The 16,611-nt window shown below is 37.0% G+C and overlaps 1 protein-coding gene across 6 annotated transcripts; it reads left to right on the top strand.

The window, feature by feature from the left end:
- The first annotated feature begins 5,712 nt into the window (after positions 1-5,712).
- LOC110696941 (protein NCA1-like) lies at positions 5,713-15,594 on the top strand. Of its 6 annotated transcripts, none has more exons than XM_021874272.1 (8): positions 5,713-5,912; positions 7,799-8,072; positions 8,199-8,430; positions 8,557-8,702; positions 10,790-10,877; positions 10,970-11,116; positions 13,926-14,075; positions 15,140-15,594. In XM_021874272.1, exons 1-8 carry the CDS (start codon positions 5,903-5,905, stop codon positions 15,203-15,205), a joined length of 1,113 nt encoding a protein of 370 aa, XP_021729964.1. In that variant the 5' UTR covers positions 5,713-5,902; the 3' UTR covers positions 15,206-15,594. The 6 variants fall into 6 exon arrangements, with proteins under 6 accessions (XP_021729964.1, XP_021729967.1, XP_021729970.1 ...); XM_021874275.1 differs by having other exon boundaries at positions 5,713-5,879; positions 7,751-8,072; XM_021874278.1 differs by having other exon boundaries at positions 5,713-5,879; positions 7,810-8,072.
- The last annotated feature ends 1,017 nt before the right edge of the window (positions 15,595-16,611 follow it).

A 16,611-nucleotide genomic window follows, 5' to 3' on the forward strand; every position in this document is an offset into this window, starting at 1 on the left:
AACACCACAGTATGAGCTGCACATTAGAGGACCACAATCAACATAAAAGTTGAACATACGTTCTTTTGACCTTAAAGCAAGGCTGACAGTTATTGGCACAGTAAGCAAATAAGGAAACAAGTGCTTACTTATCCTTTGGCTCTAAGATCTCAACAATGCATCTCGTCCAAGAATGTAGCTGACCAGCTTTCCATGCTGGGTCACAGAGTCGGAAAAGGACGTCGATACCACTAACCTGTAGTTTCACAAACACATTACACATAACCAAATGGTCCTAGTAAATACCATGTTTGTTTAGAATTAAAGGCATTAGTATTAGTACCAGAAGATCAAACTCTTTGGCATGTGTGGTGAACGGGTCAGGGTACATAGAATCTATCATCCACACCTGTTGAGCCTTCATGTCTAATGCTAAGCACAACCAGTGCGACTCGTTAAAGGAATCCTCAGGAACTTCGAGCACTGGGACAAAGACCTGGTAAAATGACAATGTCAATGCTATAAGCACAATTTAGAGTATATGCATGAACCACATTTAAACCTGCAGTATTGAATTACGATAGCAAGTAGCTGACCTCTCGAATCTGCGACAGTTTAAAGCTTAGGAGAAATTTGGCATACTTGGTACAAATATGTTCTTCTTTTCCTTCGTTCAACAACAGTCGATTCTACGACGCAGACAAAAAAAAACAACAAGCATGATCATCAATTGCGCACGTAAATATGACACCCTAGAGCTGAAATGAACCACGAACCACTTACCGAAAAGATTGGGTCAAGCTAAATATGTTTGCTTTTGTTCCAAAAGTCTTTGGTGGCCCATTACTTGGTGTATAGCACACTGACCAATCTATTGTAATCACTGGAAACCCGCGATTTATGGTGCACCACTTCATAGCAATCCCTCTGGTTGGCTTCCATGCTGTCACACTTTATCAACACCATAACAGGGCTATGAAGTGAAACAACAGCATAACACCAAGTATAAACATAAACATATTAGAATTTACAATTTAAACCAAAATTTTACAAAACCACAAAAAAGACTTTTCACTCAATTACACGTTTCTGAATTACCTAAGTGGATCCTTCAAGTCCTTCCAGCGCTTTACAAACTGCAGCAGACATGCCTTGACCGTTGTATGGCCACGGGTGTTGGACACACTGGTGAACATGGATGACAAGGCTGCCTTGGTAGGTTTCACCACCCTCTTATCACCAGTTCCGACCCCCTTCCCACCAGACTCATCTTCCTCATCAGATGAAGATGAATTTGCCAAACTGCACCGAGCATCAACCAACACAGTAGTTCCCCTCGTCCCAAGCAAGCCCACAACTATTTGAGGTCCAGAATCTATGTTCTCATCATCCACTTCATGATCAGAAAACCAGGCTTGGAACTCTGAGAAAACACCTTCATCAGCCCCAACCACCTTGGATTCATCCCCAACCACCTTCACCACACCCCCAGCCTCTGCAAACATTGGATCATCCGAAATCTTTTGAACCACACGGTCCAGGTCATCTTTACCTGAAACTGAATCAGCATGAGGCTCTTTCCCATCAACTGCGTTCGCACCTTCTTCTAGTTGTTCCTTCTCCAACAAACAACTGCCCAAAGCCTCATCTTCATGCACAACAACTTCCTTCTCCGTTGGCTTACCCCTCTTCGTTGGGTTCCCCCTACTCACTCTCCGAGCATTAGCTACGTCACCACACTTTGACATCAGCTTATGCATTGATTTCATAACGTCAGCTAATTTCAAATCCATCACAGCCACCAACTTCGGAGTAATTCTATCCAACACCTTCAGGAAAGCATGAATAAAAACTATTAACAACTACCATAGGACATGTCACTTATTTTATAAATTACAGAGCTACATCTAAAACTATCATTGACTTGCATTATACCTGCTGCGTAATATTTTCCGCGTCTACCTCCTGCGTAGTCTGTTGCACATCTACGCTTTCCACCCTTTGCTTTCGAACCTCCCGAGGAGTCAACGAATGCGGCTCCCCATACGCTACATCTAGAGACTGAAAATGAATCAAACACAACAGCTTCAGCAGGGATGTATTCACATCAAATGAAAGTCAAACTAATATTAACCGGCAATTTTCCGAAATCCCCATATTCTTTTTTGTCATCGCCAACCGCCTCATTGATCTTTTCTTCGGACCATGCCTCCAGTCTCGGTCTCACATCCCACCTCATAGGGACGCGACTTAGGTGATCTAGATAAAAAAATCTACAAAAAAAGGATAGGATGGATGATTTAGTTCAACTAACCATTACAAACGAGACAACTGCAAAATTTAATAAAATTACTCAAAAAGCTTTTGGTGTACGGTGGCAAATACCTAATTTTACTCACCAACAAAAAAAAAGGATACAACCCCCACAACTTGCAACATATCCATCACGAGCAAATTTCTTTTGGAAACTCCTGGCTGCAGCAACCATCTAGTTAAATACATAACTGCACCAGTCATACTCATCCGCTTCATCGTAAACCAATAACGACGGTACAAGCTTCACCCCAAGATAGCTTGTGTTCGCCGTAGCACACAATAAGTAGCCCAGAGCTACTATGAGAAAGGCTATCTTGAAATCAGCCTTCTCGTCATCCGACAGCGGCAACACATTACCTTCCTCATCCTTTCGAATCAGTGACCCCAACGCAGCTACTAATGAAATGTGTTCATTTTTCCCAAACTTCTCCAAAATTCTGCTATGCTCTGCCTGCTTATCCTCAGGAATCGTACACGACAATTCCTTTGACCCCATGGGAATCCCAAGTACGTACTCGACCTGCACATGACTCAAAGGAAGCACACACTCATCTCCAAAAGTTATGGAACCATCACCCATCACCCTTGTCAACAGCCAGTACACAAACTTCCGGGGTACAAGAGTCAGGGGTATACTTAACAACCCTCCAAAACCCATTTATGTGACCAGCTTCTTCCTAGAGTCATCAAACTTCTTCACTGCAATTGCAAAAGCCTTCACACCATGCAAATTTGGGGCCTACAACATTACATTCAAACAACATAAACTTCAATCAAATGAAACCGGCCCAAGCCTCACAAAATAACACCACTAACCGATTAAATTCCTTCTAGGTTACTCAAATTCTTCATTTCCAACTAATTCCTTTCTAGGTTACCTCAATTTTTTACGTTTCCAACTAAATTACAACAAATTACAGCAACTGTCCTTCCATATAAACCACCTAAATAGAAACTAATTATGCAATCCCATTCAAATTACTTGTGAATATTCTATAAGGGAATTTAATCATGCACATCCAATTAAGGACTCACAATATTCATACTTAACTTACAACTAAACTACAATTTACAATTAATCTTTAGTAATTCAGTTTATTTACCCAACTACCTAAACAAAACAAAGGACCAACCACAGAACTCCCAACAGACATTTTCATGTCATGGATTTCAACAAATAATGTTCACAGAGTACCTTATGCGTACTTCTTGATTAGGTTTTAACGACAACCCCTTTCTCCTTCGCCATTTCTCCCTTCGTCTTCTCGACCTACACATGACATTAAACATTTCATTTCTCCATCCAAGTATTACACAACAAATAAGCTTTTATCATTTCCATCTAACATGACATACCTTTAGCTTGCCCCTTTTTCTTATCTTTTTCTCAATATGACCTCGCTTGCGCTTCCCTTTCTCAACCTTTTCCAAAAATAACTTGATCAGGAGATCCTGGTAGCTCACTTTGTCCTGTTCTGATTCTTCCTCACTACCTTCACCATCGTCCCCCGCATCCTCATCTTCCTCATAATCACTAGATGTGGAAACAACATAATTAGAAACAGCTTCATCACTACTAGATTCAGTATAACCACGATCATCAGAACCAGCTTCATCAGAGTCTTTTAAATACTCTACCTCAAAACTGGATTAGACTTCATTAGAGTCCTTTAAATACTGTACCTCAAAAACTGGATCAGATTTCAGTTTCTTCTTCCCTTTTTAGGCACCTCTTCATTCACGGCTTTCGACCGTGCCTACACAAACACAAATATTTGCCACCAAAAATCAACTACAACACACAACCACCACTAAGCAAATCCAGCAAACACACAATCTTTTAATTTCAACAGACAATAACTCACCATTCCTATCCCTTGCTCTTCCTCGGCATTATTTCCTCATGCCAAGTTCTAATGAATGCTCGATGAATGGGATTCCCTAACTACATTAAACCATTTCAACGAACCCTTAACTCTTCACATGTAATTTCTCCACTATATTCACATATACATACCACAACAGTCATAATTTCTTAATGTAACAATATCACTTGTTCATAATTCAATACGTCTTCCACCACAAAAAACTCAAAATTAATCACTCATTTACATGGATTCAAATTAAATTAAATACTTTAATTCAACACTCATACCACCACACCCAAAACAATTTCGCTTGTTCATTACAGTTAAACAACAACGGGTCGCAAATTTCCAGTGGTTAACAAAGCATTACATAATCTAAATCATCATAACAACAAATTCATTTCATTCCAATTACGGGTTTCACATCCTCAAATTAATTCCAACAATAAAAATGAACAACAAAGGAAGCCCTACTTCGCTATTTTCACTGGATAACCGTAAATCACATAAACTAAAACATCATAACAACAAATTCAATCCAATTAAGGGTTTTAGGACCACGCCCACTAAAATTTTTACCAATTAAACAAATGAACAACACAGGTAACCCTAAATCGCTAAATTCACTGGAAAACCCTAAATTACATAAACTAAAACTTCATAACAACAAACAAAAGTCACAACTACAACATTTACACAGGAAATCATAATTCGAGAAGTGTTTTGCGCCCATACCTTCAATCAAACGACGAAGCTAGTAGCAGCTACCTACAATTTACGCACCAACTACATCGGAGTAAACTTCTGCTCTTTCTCCGACGATAACCACCGTCCTAGCGTCTTCGTTGGAACAGAGTACAAGACCTTCAGGGAGGAGAGAGAGTGGAGAGAAAACTAGAAACGAAGGAGAGAGAATAAGCTTTAAAGATAATGAAATTGGTTTTTGAAAAATAACGGGATACCAAAACACAATTAGCCTTCCACTCCCCACTTTTTTTTTAATGCATGGTAAATGACGCTTATGCCCTCCTATACACTTGATATGCCCGTAGCTACTATGCGCTGATATGGAATCCTATTCATAAGTGTTTTCTCATACCCTTTTAAAAGGTAGGGATGTGTTCATATTTTTTTGTGATGTTTTCATATATTTTTTTTTATTAAATGTTCATGTTATAGGTGTGATCCACCTATTTCTATATAACAATTGGCTTTAGACAAAATTTTCATCCCGAAGTCCGGTTGGGCTAAGCTAGCCCAAAAATTTCTTAATTTCCCATGGGCCTCAGTGATGCATTGCTAAGCTTTTTAGTTATTTTATTAGCCCAAATCAAAAAAGCTCGTTAGACCCGATTTAATTTTGTAGCTTTTAGAACAACATTTTCCTTATAAACCTTGGCCCGACCCGACCAAACAGGCTGAAATTTTTAGCCTCGTCTCGGCCTGAACCCGTGCTGCCCCGCCCTTTGATCACCTCTAGACGGTAGAAGGTTCCACGCTTCCACATTGAGAGGGGCAAAACAGGAATATACATACATAATGCTGGCAATTGCAAACGACTTTCCGTTCAATACCTGCACAATTGACATTTTCACCACCTCCTTCCTTCCTAAAAAAAATCCTATCCAAACAAACACCATTTTCACACTTACTCTCCCCCCGCCATTTTAACACCATCCTCCTCTCATCTCCCTATTTCAGATCTGTTTATTCCAGGTACTATTGAATTTCTTTTATTTATGAAAACAGGTATAATTAATCTTGATTTTGATGTCTAGATCCTATGGTTTATGTTACGGAATAATTTCTTGAGTAGTATTCTTTGGTTTCTGTTGCTGTATTTTATAATTGCATGATCTGGGTTACTTATAATGTTTTATGGAATGATATGTTTTGGGTAATTGTTAAAATTGTATTAATCAAATAATTTGCGAAAATCATTTTTTTTTTGGGTAAGAAAGTATTATGGTGTTGAATTGTATGAGTTATAGATGTAATGTCAAAATTCATCTGGGGTTTTCTTATTAGAGGTGAAGAGTCTAATTTTTGAAATTGTGATGTTGATTGTTTATCATAATCTGAGCTGTTTGGGATACCTAAAGATGTAGGTTTCGATGAGGGTGATAAGTCGTACTCTCTCCGTTCTTTTGTACTTCCCACATTTCGTTTGAGAAGCTCTCATAAATAAAGTCAAATGGGGCAAATAAAAAGGGATAGAGGGAATAATACAATATCCGTAGTTATAGACTTGAGGCCGGTGTGGTCCAAATCCATAGTGGTAAATTTGTTTTGCATATGTTGGAGTATTCTAAGCCAAATTTATATTCTAATAGTACATGTTTCGCATGTAAATCAACATAGTGTTAGTGGCAATGCAAGGGTCTGTAAGCTGCCGAAGATATCAATATGATTGCGTTATTTTCTTCATTCGTTATTGAAAGGAGAATTTAAGTTGGTGTTATAGTCATATACGAAGTATTATAATCTTTCACCATGTTATTGTTGTGGTACGGTCAATATGTACCTTTTCTATTTTATGCCCGATGAATGCAGAGTAATCTTTGATATGCAAGACATCAGAGGATCATGTTAGTTCTAATTGAATTTTAGGTGTTTTTTTTTCTTGGTCCGAGTTAATTATATCAATTTAGGGATCTTTAAATTCAACCCTCTTATTTCCCAATTTTCCATTCCACATAAAAAACAAGAAGAAGTGTTTTTTTTGTCATTCAATCTCTGGGAAGAATCTTCAGAACCCTCTTGCTCTTGTGGAAGTAATTTTGTGGACATTAGTTTATCCATGAGTGGAAGCTGATGACTTAATTGAAGCACATTTTATACTAAAAAAGATAATGTTTAGAGTTGTGCAGTGTTATTTACATCAAACCTTTTATCTTTAAATGTGGTAAAATGATATGAAGTACCAGACCATTCTGGGACATAACTTCGGGAAGGATCTGGAAAGGATATTTTAAACTCAAAAGGGATTGAGACACTAGCAAGTTTGTAATTCTAGGCTGGGAAGAGGGCAATTCAGATCTTAGATCATCTTTTATAAAAAGATAGATGGTGAGATTCCCTTGGGGAGATTTCTATTATTGTGAGATGAAGCAATATTTTTATCCCGGCTTTCTGCAATTAGAGTGTGAGGGATCATGCTACATAGAATGATTGTTGTTGATTAAGCAATCGCTCATGTGAGTGATGGCTAGACATGGCAGCTCTCTTGCCACAAAACACAAAAAATCTGTTAGATAGTTTTTGGTTAATAGGCTGGCTGTAATCTGTTAGATATTCATATCCGGCTCTCTTGATATCATTGATCTTCCTATAGAAAGGAAAAATCTTGGTTATATTAGTGTTGTTGAAGTATTTTCTATATGTTTCCTTGGTTGATTTCAGATGTAACTGTAGCTTTGGCAGAAAAACCTTTATCCATTTGTTTCGTATTTTCACTGTTGTTTTTGTTGATTATGTGGGTAACTTCTCCAAGATATTTCTCTCCATTCTGTGGTTGCTTGTTTGGTTCAGATAATCAGATTTGACTTTAAAGTGAAACTGGTTGGATTTTTATCATGTGCTAATAGGTTAACTGATCATGTAAACGCTTGATCTCTGATACTTGCTTCCATCAGTGTTGGAACAGATGACCCCAGTGTGCCCATTCGTCAAAGCTACTCGTCCTGATGATGCCTCATCGAAAAGAAGTGGTGAAAATATATGTAAGCATGCTGCAGAACATGAGAGTAAAGCTAAAAGCGAGTCTGTTGATTCTGGCATAATTGAACCAAAGTGTCCTCTTGGATATGATTCTCGTTCATTCAAAATTGGCCCTCTCAGCTGTGTGCTATGCAAAGCCCTTTTGTTTGAGAGCAGTAAATGTGTGCCCTGCTCCCACATATTCTGCAAGTAAGTTGAATTTATTTGTGACAACTACTGCTTTCAACACCTTTATTTTAAAGGAAATATCGTGATTATTATGTTACTGCTTCTTTCTATCCTTGAGTAGGTTTCTTATTGTGCTTGGCAATCCAGGGCATGCATATCTCGCTTTAAGGACTGTCCATTATGTGGAGCTGATATTGAGAAGATTGAACATGATGAAGAAACTCAAAAGGTTGTTGATAAGTTCATTGCTGGTCATGCCAGAATCAAGAGGTCTCCTGCCAGTACAGATACCGAGGAGGAAGTTAGCAAAAATAAATCTGTGATTTATGAAGATGTCTCATTAGAGAGAGGTGCTTTTTTGGTTCAACATGCCATGAGGGTAAGTTGTGGTGTGAATAGTCAATGTCTAAAAGCATGGCAACAGATATTGAACTTTAAGTTAGTCAACTGTTAAGTTTTAGTTCTAAAAGTATGTTCTATCATGTACTTTCTCTTGCATTTGTAGGCATTTCGTGCTCAGAACGTGGAAAGTGCTAAATCCAGGCTGTCACTTTGTGCTGCCGATATCAGGGAACAATTAAAGGAATCTGGTGACAAGCCAGAATTGTGCTCCCAACTTGGGGCTGTGCTGGGAATGCTGGGAGATTGCTGGTATATCTCTCTCTTTCTTCCCCCCTTTCTCTTACTTTACACCTCATAGAACTTCACTATGTGCTAGGACCTGCTCATATACTCATCTGGATCACTCATCCTCTTAGCATCATCCGAAGTTTATAGAAGGCTACCTTAGTTTAGCACCTTAATGATTTATATTCAGTTTTTACTATATAATTATTTTGAAGAAACCTTCATATAATTTGATTGTTTGAGGAGTGATGAGGAAAGGGTTGCCTATAGGGCTATCTAGATGTTTGACAGGTTTACGGTTCTGCAGAAATTTCTAGTTTACCTAAAGATCAATGGAAGGTATTCAATGCATGGCTGAAATGTTTGAGATGACTCACTTAGTGTTAACTTGTTCATAAGAGCAAGGGTGACTTTCAATTTTTTTTATTTACACAGCACTACGGGTAGGCGGAATGCTATATGTGTTAGTCTTTTCTGAATCCTATTATTTTGACAATTTTCGTAGTCTCTCTTATTGAGAGATCTAGCCTTTGTTCAAGAACAATGTATTTGGTACATTAGAATCATTGTTAGAATCTTTCATCCCTTCATCCCTTGATTTAACTAATGTAGTAACCTTTGTACCTCTTGTGGGCCTCAATAATTATTTTCTATAACTTGTGGCTTACACTGAATTCTTACAAGGTCAGATGCGTATATTGTGGCAAGTTCGTATGCAACCAATGCATAAATATGATTGTATTTCTGAAACCCAATTGCAGTAATAAATTTATTTATTATTATTTATTACTTTTTGAAAGTGTGAAAGATGGCAGAAGCAACGACAAAATCATTAAAACTTAAAACTCTACTAAATATTTACTTCAAATCTTGAAAATTCCCACAGTTTTCCAAATATTATCCTACTATTACGTGTATTTCCCATCATTCTTGGAACCAAGAAGGGCTCATTAAAAGACCTTAAGCATGCAATAATAATTTGTATCATATTTAGCACAAGTGATGAGAGGACTTCCTTTGGCGTGTCAGAAATGCCTGTATCTTTTGTGCTATTTCCTCTGCAGGAGAATTTAGTGAAAAGATTTAAGTATATTTCTAGTTATAAGGATAATGCTGCATACATCTTCGACACCTAATCGCGGTCATTGAAGAAGGGCCGGGTGGGGGGGGGGGATCATTCTCTGTGTGATATTTTTCATTTTGCTCAGCTTGTCTTGTCGCCTTTCTCAGTGTCTGCTATTACCTGAAGAACGACAATTGTGTACTACACCTTGGTCTTACTATACTCTTTATGATCATATACCCATAACTGGGACCCTGCAAAAGAACATAGTTGAAGACTTTTAGGAGGTTGAATGATCTGTGAGGAATGGCAGTTTGTACAGCACTATGGTCTTAATTGTACTCTTACTGATATTATACCCATAACTGGGACCCATCATAAGCACGTAGCTCAAAACTTTTTAGCATGTTTAATGATCTGTATTCTGTAAAATATTAGGTGTATAACCTCCAAAAGCAATACTCTGAGAAGAACCTTCTTTGACATGTCTGAAGAGTCTGGTTCTCCCTTCTTTTTATAGAGCCATTTCTTCTGCAAGCAAAAGAGAGGGGAAGGGATTTGAAGTACTTTTCTGGTTGACAGTGTGCATCTTTGAGTCCTGAAAATTTTCATTGAGGTATCATCATCATCATATATATAAAGGGTTAGGATCCAATGAGAAGTTTCTTAAAATGAGAAGGATAAATGTGCAAAAGTTTTTCACTAAATGGGCATATATTTTTCCATTAAATGTGCAAAATTGATTTTTGAGCTGGTAAAATTTTTCAATATTCTGGAAAAATGGAGTATATAATATACTCTTTATTTTTCTCAATTTGCACAGCTTGTGTTGTGATCTTTCACAGTGTCCCTTACGTTTCTAACTTTCTAGTACTTGAAAATTGCTATTGCACTCATGATTTGCTTATTTTCTTTGACTGAACTTCTTGTTAGTTTTTCTTATTTCTTTTTTTTTTTTCTTTTTTTTTTTTTTTTTTTGCATTTTAAGAAGAATATTGTTATCTTTTTAACCTAAGAAAATATTCTGAACTCACCAAGTTTGTTGCAGTCGTGCAATGGGAGATGCTGGATCTGCCATCACCTACTTTGACGAAAGTGTTGAATTTTTGTCGCAAGTGCCCCCTGATGATATGGAGGTGACACATTCACACATCATGTGACAGCTGCAAATCTAATCTGCAAATTTTACTGTATTGACACTAATTAATAATGAATATATTATTGGCAGATTATACACACTCTTTCCGTTTCACTGAATAAAATTGGAGACCTGAAGTACTATGATGGAGATCTGCAAGCTTCAAGAACTTATTATTTCCGTTCTTTGGAAGTTCGCCGTAATGCCTTGTTAAATCATCGTGATAATGCATCTCTGGTTAGCTCCTGCTTCAACCTTTTGCATAATGTCTTAGCTGCTTAGTTTATTGAATTCTCCTAATAAATGTCTCTTTTGCAACTGTTCTTTGTTGTGAAATAGGAAAGCAGAAACGGTTATATATTATTCCTTTCTTTTTCTCTGTCTCTTAATGGTTGCAAAAGTAAAACACAGGTTTCTTGTCAAGTGGTGATCAATGAGTGTTATAACAACCCTTTTCTTTTATTTTTTCAAGTTGTATTTGTCTCTATGCTCTTTTAACTTATAAGATAACCATTGTCACATGCAATTTTCTAGCCTTCTGTCTAGTAAAGAGGCTCTGGCTGTGAGCAATGCACTCTGTTTAATGTTAGAACATTTTACCATGCTAAATTTGCCAAACATGTTGTAGAAAGGAATAATTCCATGAACACATACATCTGTGCTGGAGTTAAGCAGTGTTGGCTAATTGGGAGTAACTTAAAGTAAATCTTTTTTTTTTTTTTTTTTTTTTTTTTTTTTTTTTTTTTTTTTTTGATGGAAACAATTAATACGGGAAAAGAAATCCTTATTGGCAATAATGTGATCAACTTTTATAGCAGCAGTCAATGTCCCTCGATGTATATGAGGATGCTAATTCTTCTAAATTAAAAATTTGTTGAATCTGTCACCGTCTAAACTACATTTAGTTTGGCAAATACAGATTGGATATTCGATCCGAAACCCCCTTCGGCAAATACGGATCGGATATTCAATCCAAAATGGACTTCGGATCGGATATCCAAAATTTGAAATTTGGGATATATGATGTCCGAATCTGATCCGAAGTTTTCAGATCGTGTATACCTGATATATGAAATATCATGTAATTATTTTTAATTTTGATTTTTTTTTTTTTTTTTGGGTAATTATCACTGGTACACTCCAGCTTCTGGCTTTTATCTATGGTACACCTACTTGACTATTGTTTATCAGTGGTACACCCAAGGTTTCACACAGTTATCAGCGGTACACCTACCATACCCTTTCCGTTAAAAAAACGTTAGCTGGCTTTTTTTTTCCGATTTGTTTATCAGTGGTACACCCAAGGTTTCACACAGTTATCAGCGGTACACTTTTTTTTTTTTTTTGAATGGGAAGTAATAATATCATTAAATAATAGCCATACGACATCTACAATAATAAAGATCTCTAAACCACAGATTTAGAGAAAATATCGTAACTTTTACAATCAAAATCATAACTAATTTGCATATTTGGCATAACTCATACTCCACTGCTTCAAGCTTGACACAAGCAATGATTTTCGATGTCTTTCCGTACCCTTTCCGTTAAAAAAACGTTAGTTTTGGCTTTTTTTTCGATTTTTTAACTTAAAAAGCTGATACGTGACGGCCTGTGATTGGTCCAAAAAAATAAAAATAAAATAAAATAAAATTTTAAAAAAAGTTAGATTAATTTTTCCTATTTATTATTATTATTATTAAAAAAGAAAAAAAACAAGCCCTCCCCCTTCACGGCCTTCAGCCTCCCCCTGCTCGCATCCCTTCTCTTTCTCGGTGCCCGACCCCCATCCCGCTGGCGACGCCTTCCCTTAATCACTCCGCCGGCACCCCTCCCGCCAGCGATCCCTTTTGCAACCCCCTTTCCCCATCCCTTTTCCGGCACAACCTCCTCTAACCTACGCACAATCCACCTACGGACCACAACGAAAGGAAATGGGAGGTGAAAGGGGGGAGGGGAATGTGATTGTCCTGGGTTTGATTGTAGGGTCGTGGTTGGGGTCGAGTTATATGTTGGTTGTCAAGTTGTGGGGGTTTTGAGGTTTGTGGTGGGGGTGGCGCCATTGTGTTGTTGGCATAGGTGGTGGAAGGGGTTGGAGGAAGGCTATGGAAGGGAGATGAGGAAGAAAGAAGGTTTTTTTTTTTTTTTTTTTTTTTTTTTTGAGAATTAAGTTAAAAATAGTTAATTAATTTTTTTTTAGTTAAAAAATCGAAAAAAAGCCAAAACTAACGTTTTTTAACGGAAAGGGTAAGGTAGGTGTACCGCTGATAACTGTGTGAAACCTGGGGTGTACCACTGATAAAAAAATCGAAAAAAAGCCAAAACTAGCGTTTTTTAACGGAAATGGTACGATAGGTGTACCGCTGATAACTGTGTGAAACCTTGGGTGTACTACTGATAAACAATAGTCGAGTAGGTGTACCAAAGATGAAGCTGGAGCGTACCAGTGATAATTACCCTTTTTTTTTGTGAAAGATAATATTTGGATCGGATATTCGTTATCTAAATTTCGAAATATATCTGTTATCTGGATTCGAAATGTTTCCATATGTTTTGGAGATCCGAAAATTGATATTCGAAAAATTCGGATTGGATACCCGGATCCAAAATTAGTATCGGATCGGATCTTCGGTGATTTGGATCATTAGATAGTTTTGCTCGGTCTTACATACAGAAACCCAATTGCATAGTTTTTTACTCCCTTTGTTTTTTAAATAAGTGCCCCATAGTTACATGACACACATACCAGTACAAAATTTGATCAATATATCTTTTAATTATCAATAATTATAAATTATAACAATTGAATAGTAATAATCTACTCATTGAGACGATTCCAACAAGTATTCACGAGACTATATTTTTTCTTATGTATAAGTCACAAACGTTGGTCAAAGTAGGTATTATGAATAGTACCAAAACTCCCAATGGGGCCCTTTAACAAAACGGAGGGAGTACTAGTTACTACCTCAACTTCTACTTTTTATGTAGCTAAGCAAATTTTATTATGTCTCTTTTCCTAAGTTATTCCTTCCTGTGATTCCAGACTTTAGATGTAGCAGTTTCTTTAGCAAAAGTGGCTGATGTTGACAGAGGGCTTGGTAATGAAGAGGGAGCTATTTCTGGATTTCGTGAAGGTGTTAACATGTTACAATCTTTGAAGATAGACGCTAGTCAAGTAGCGCTTGAACAAAGGGTATGGCTTCTTGGTCAAGCTCTGCTATTGAAATAATTTTTTTTTGGTGGTTTTCCGTTTTCGCCTTTCAATTGATACCAAACTAGTTTAGTTCCCGTGCGATGCATGGTTTTAAACAAACATATTGTGAGATTTGTTAATAATACGGAGAAAGAAAGTTTTCTACTTTGGTAATTTTTTGTATACATGGTAAGTAATTTCTACTATAGCATATTACTTGTAAAATATAAAAAAATATGAAAAAAAAAAACAAAAACAAAACAAAACAAAAAATCACAATGAACACTTGAACATTGAAATATTAACGTACCAAAAAAAAAAAAAAAAAAAAAAAAGTGTCGGTAGGGACAAAGGATAAAGCATATGAAAGGTTTGTTAGATAAACAAAGGTAAAAGTAAAAATATAAAATAAAATAAAAACTAATGACATCATCATAGCAAATTGGAGAGAAAAAAATTTATGTCAAGAGTGACATGTGTACAATTTGGAGAAGACATGATGTCAGCAACGTTTTATTTTAGTATTAGTTAACAGATTACCAAGGCCTTTATGTTTTGAAGGTTAAATTTCATCTGCTTGGTTTCTTTTGTTTGCCTGATTCATGTCTCTTTATACTATGTAAACTGTAAACGCTGGTATTTGTGGCAATTTAACCAGAAAAATCTTGCAATCAGATGACTTGCAGTCATTTCCTGTTGGGATGGCTGAACTGTGTAAAGTTTTAAATCCACAAAACTATATCCAAAGTTGATTAGCATGCTTTGTAAAAAGACATGTCATGTAGAATGAAACTCTTCCTGAAAAATACATATTACCTCAACTAAGCTTTTCTTACTTAAAGCCCCTTCACAATTAGCGCTGTTTGAAAATTACAAGTATATCTTATTAAGCCCATTGATCTTTCTGAACCTCTTCTTGTGTCTCAGTATTTGAAGCATTTGGACATGTAGTCAATAGCCTCCTGGTTCTGTAATTCTTGTTGATAATTTTATAGTTTACTTACATGCAGAAGTAGGTAGATATTCTTATATTAAACAAAGTTTACCTTTAACTTGCCTTGCAGCGCCTGTCAGTATTGGAATTCCTCAATAGCCAAATTACAGAAAATCAACCAGATCAAACCAGCTAGAAGACAGCTCCGAATGGATGAAAGTTGACACAAGAGAGACAAGACCTCTGTATGATTCAACTTGGGCAAGTATATGTACAATAAAAGCTTATGTTTTTCGTGGAGATTGAGAATCTGTAGTTGATGGAGGTACCCTTGGTAGAACTATTTGAAACCTTGGGAACTTGGAGATGTTATGCAGACAACCCTTGCATGCCATATATTATCTGCCCTTAAGATGATGACGATATGCTTTGTTCACCTGCTTCTGTGACTTTGTATCCTGGGAAAAAATTTTGATTCTCTGAATTGTCATCGATTGTAAAGAAAACCACTTTCCTGTACATATAACCTCTATGTTGTAACAAATTCTTCAGTGTTGAAAGTATCATCCTGTGTTTCCTCAATAACAGTAGTCCGGTCTCGACAAAGATTGCTCCTCTTTCTGTAGCATATCCGCCAGTGTGTTATACATTCATGTGCTTGTATTATCCAGTTGCAGCTCTGGCACAAAACGAGGCAAGGCTCTTGAAGGTTCTCAAAGCGAAGATCAGTCTTGCCTCTTGAGACTCCAAGCAAGATGGTGATGTGTTGTTGTGACATTCGTTTCCATAAATTGATTGTGCAATTTTGAAGGAAAATGCATCTTTAAAAGATACGGGGAAGCATATCAATAGGTAGCTCCGTAGCTGTAGACCTGTAGTGGTGGTTCTGGTATACATTTATTTTGCAAATATTCTTTTTGTTTTTTCAACTTTTTTTAATTACTCCATCTCTGTGCTTTGCATTTGCATTTGATTATATCTCTGATTGTGGGCGCTGATCACGTTGAATATTATCAGCACACAGCAAGTGGGATGGGTTCTTTTTGAATCCTCCACTGAGGAATTTTTTTTTTTTTTTTTATATTTTTACAAAATCGAATATGGATATCTTTTTTTTAACACAAAGCGAAGGAAATATATCACTGCCCGTTAAGGCTTAAAACATCCATTACAACAAAAGCATTGTTCTTCTCATCATAACCAAAAGGAACCCAAAATATGATGATGATGGAAGAGTAATGGAAAAGAGGCTTATTATACAGCCGAACTACTAACACAACACTGGAAGGGAAATTATAATACAAATTGGTACTAGAACAGCTAATAAAAGGAACTAAGGCATAATATAAGTAGACATCCAGCGCGGCGAAGAGAGCACCAAAGAGACTACCCTGAGGAGGTGGAGGCACCGGACCAAGAAATGATCTAAAACTATTTTTAAAATACGGAGTATTACATGGTCAAATGACTGTCGAGGAAGCGCTTCAGCAGTTTGGCACGAACAGTCAATTGGTCGAGGCACTTAGAATTTTGCGCATCTTCACGAACTTCAGCCAAGGATGACTCTAGCTTAGAGACCTGCTTGCCCTTCTCCTCCAGCGA

Source organism: Chenopodium quinoa, unplaced genomic scaffold, assembly GCF_001683475.1.
Source record: "Chenopodium quinoa cultivar QQ74 unplaced genomic scaffold, ASM168347v1, whole genome shotgun sequence".
In the NCBI taxonomy this organism is placed as follows: Eukaryota; Viridiplantae; Streptophyta; class Magnoliopsida; order Caryophyllales; family Amaranthaceae; genus Chenopodium; species Chenopodium quinoa.

Coding starts and splice junctions, on each gene's coding strand:
- LOC110696941 (XM_021874272.1), top strand. Junction 8,431..8,556: donor TGGTTCAACATGCCATGAGG/GTAAGTTGTGGT, acceptor TTGCATTTGTAG/GCATTTCGTGCTCAGAACGT. Junction 8,703..10,789: donor GGAATGCTGGGAGATTGCTG/GTATATCTCTCT, acceptor AGTTTGTTGCAG/TCGTGCAATGGGAGATGCTG.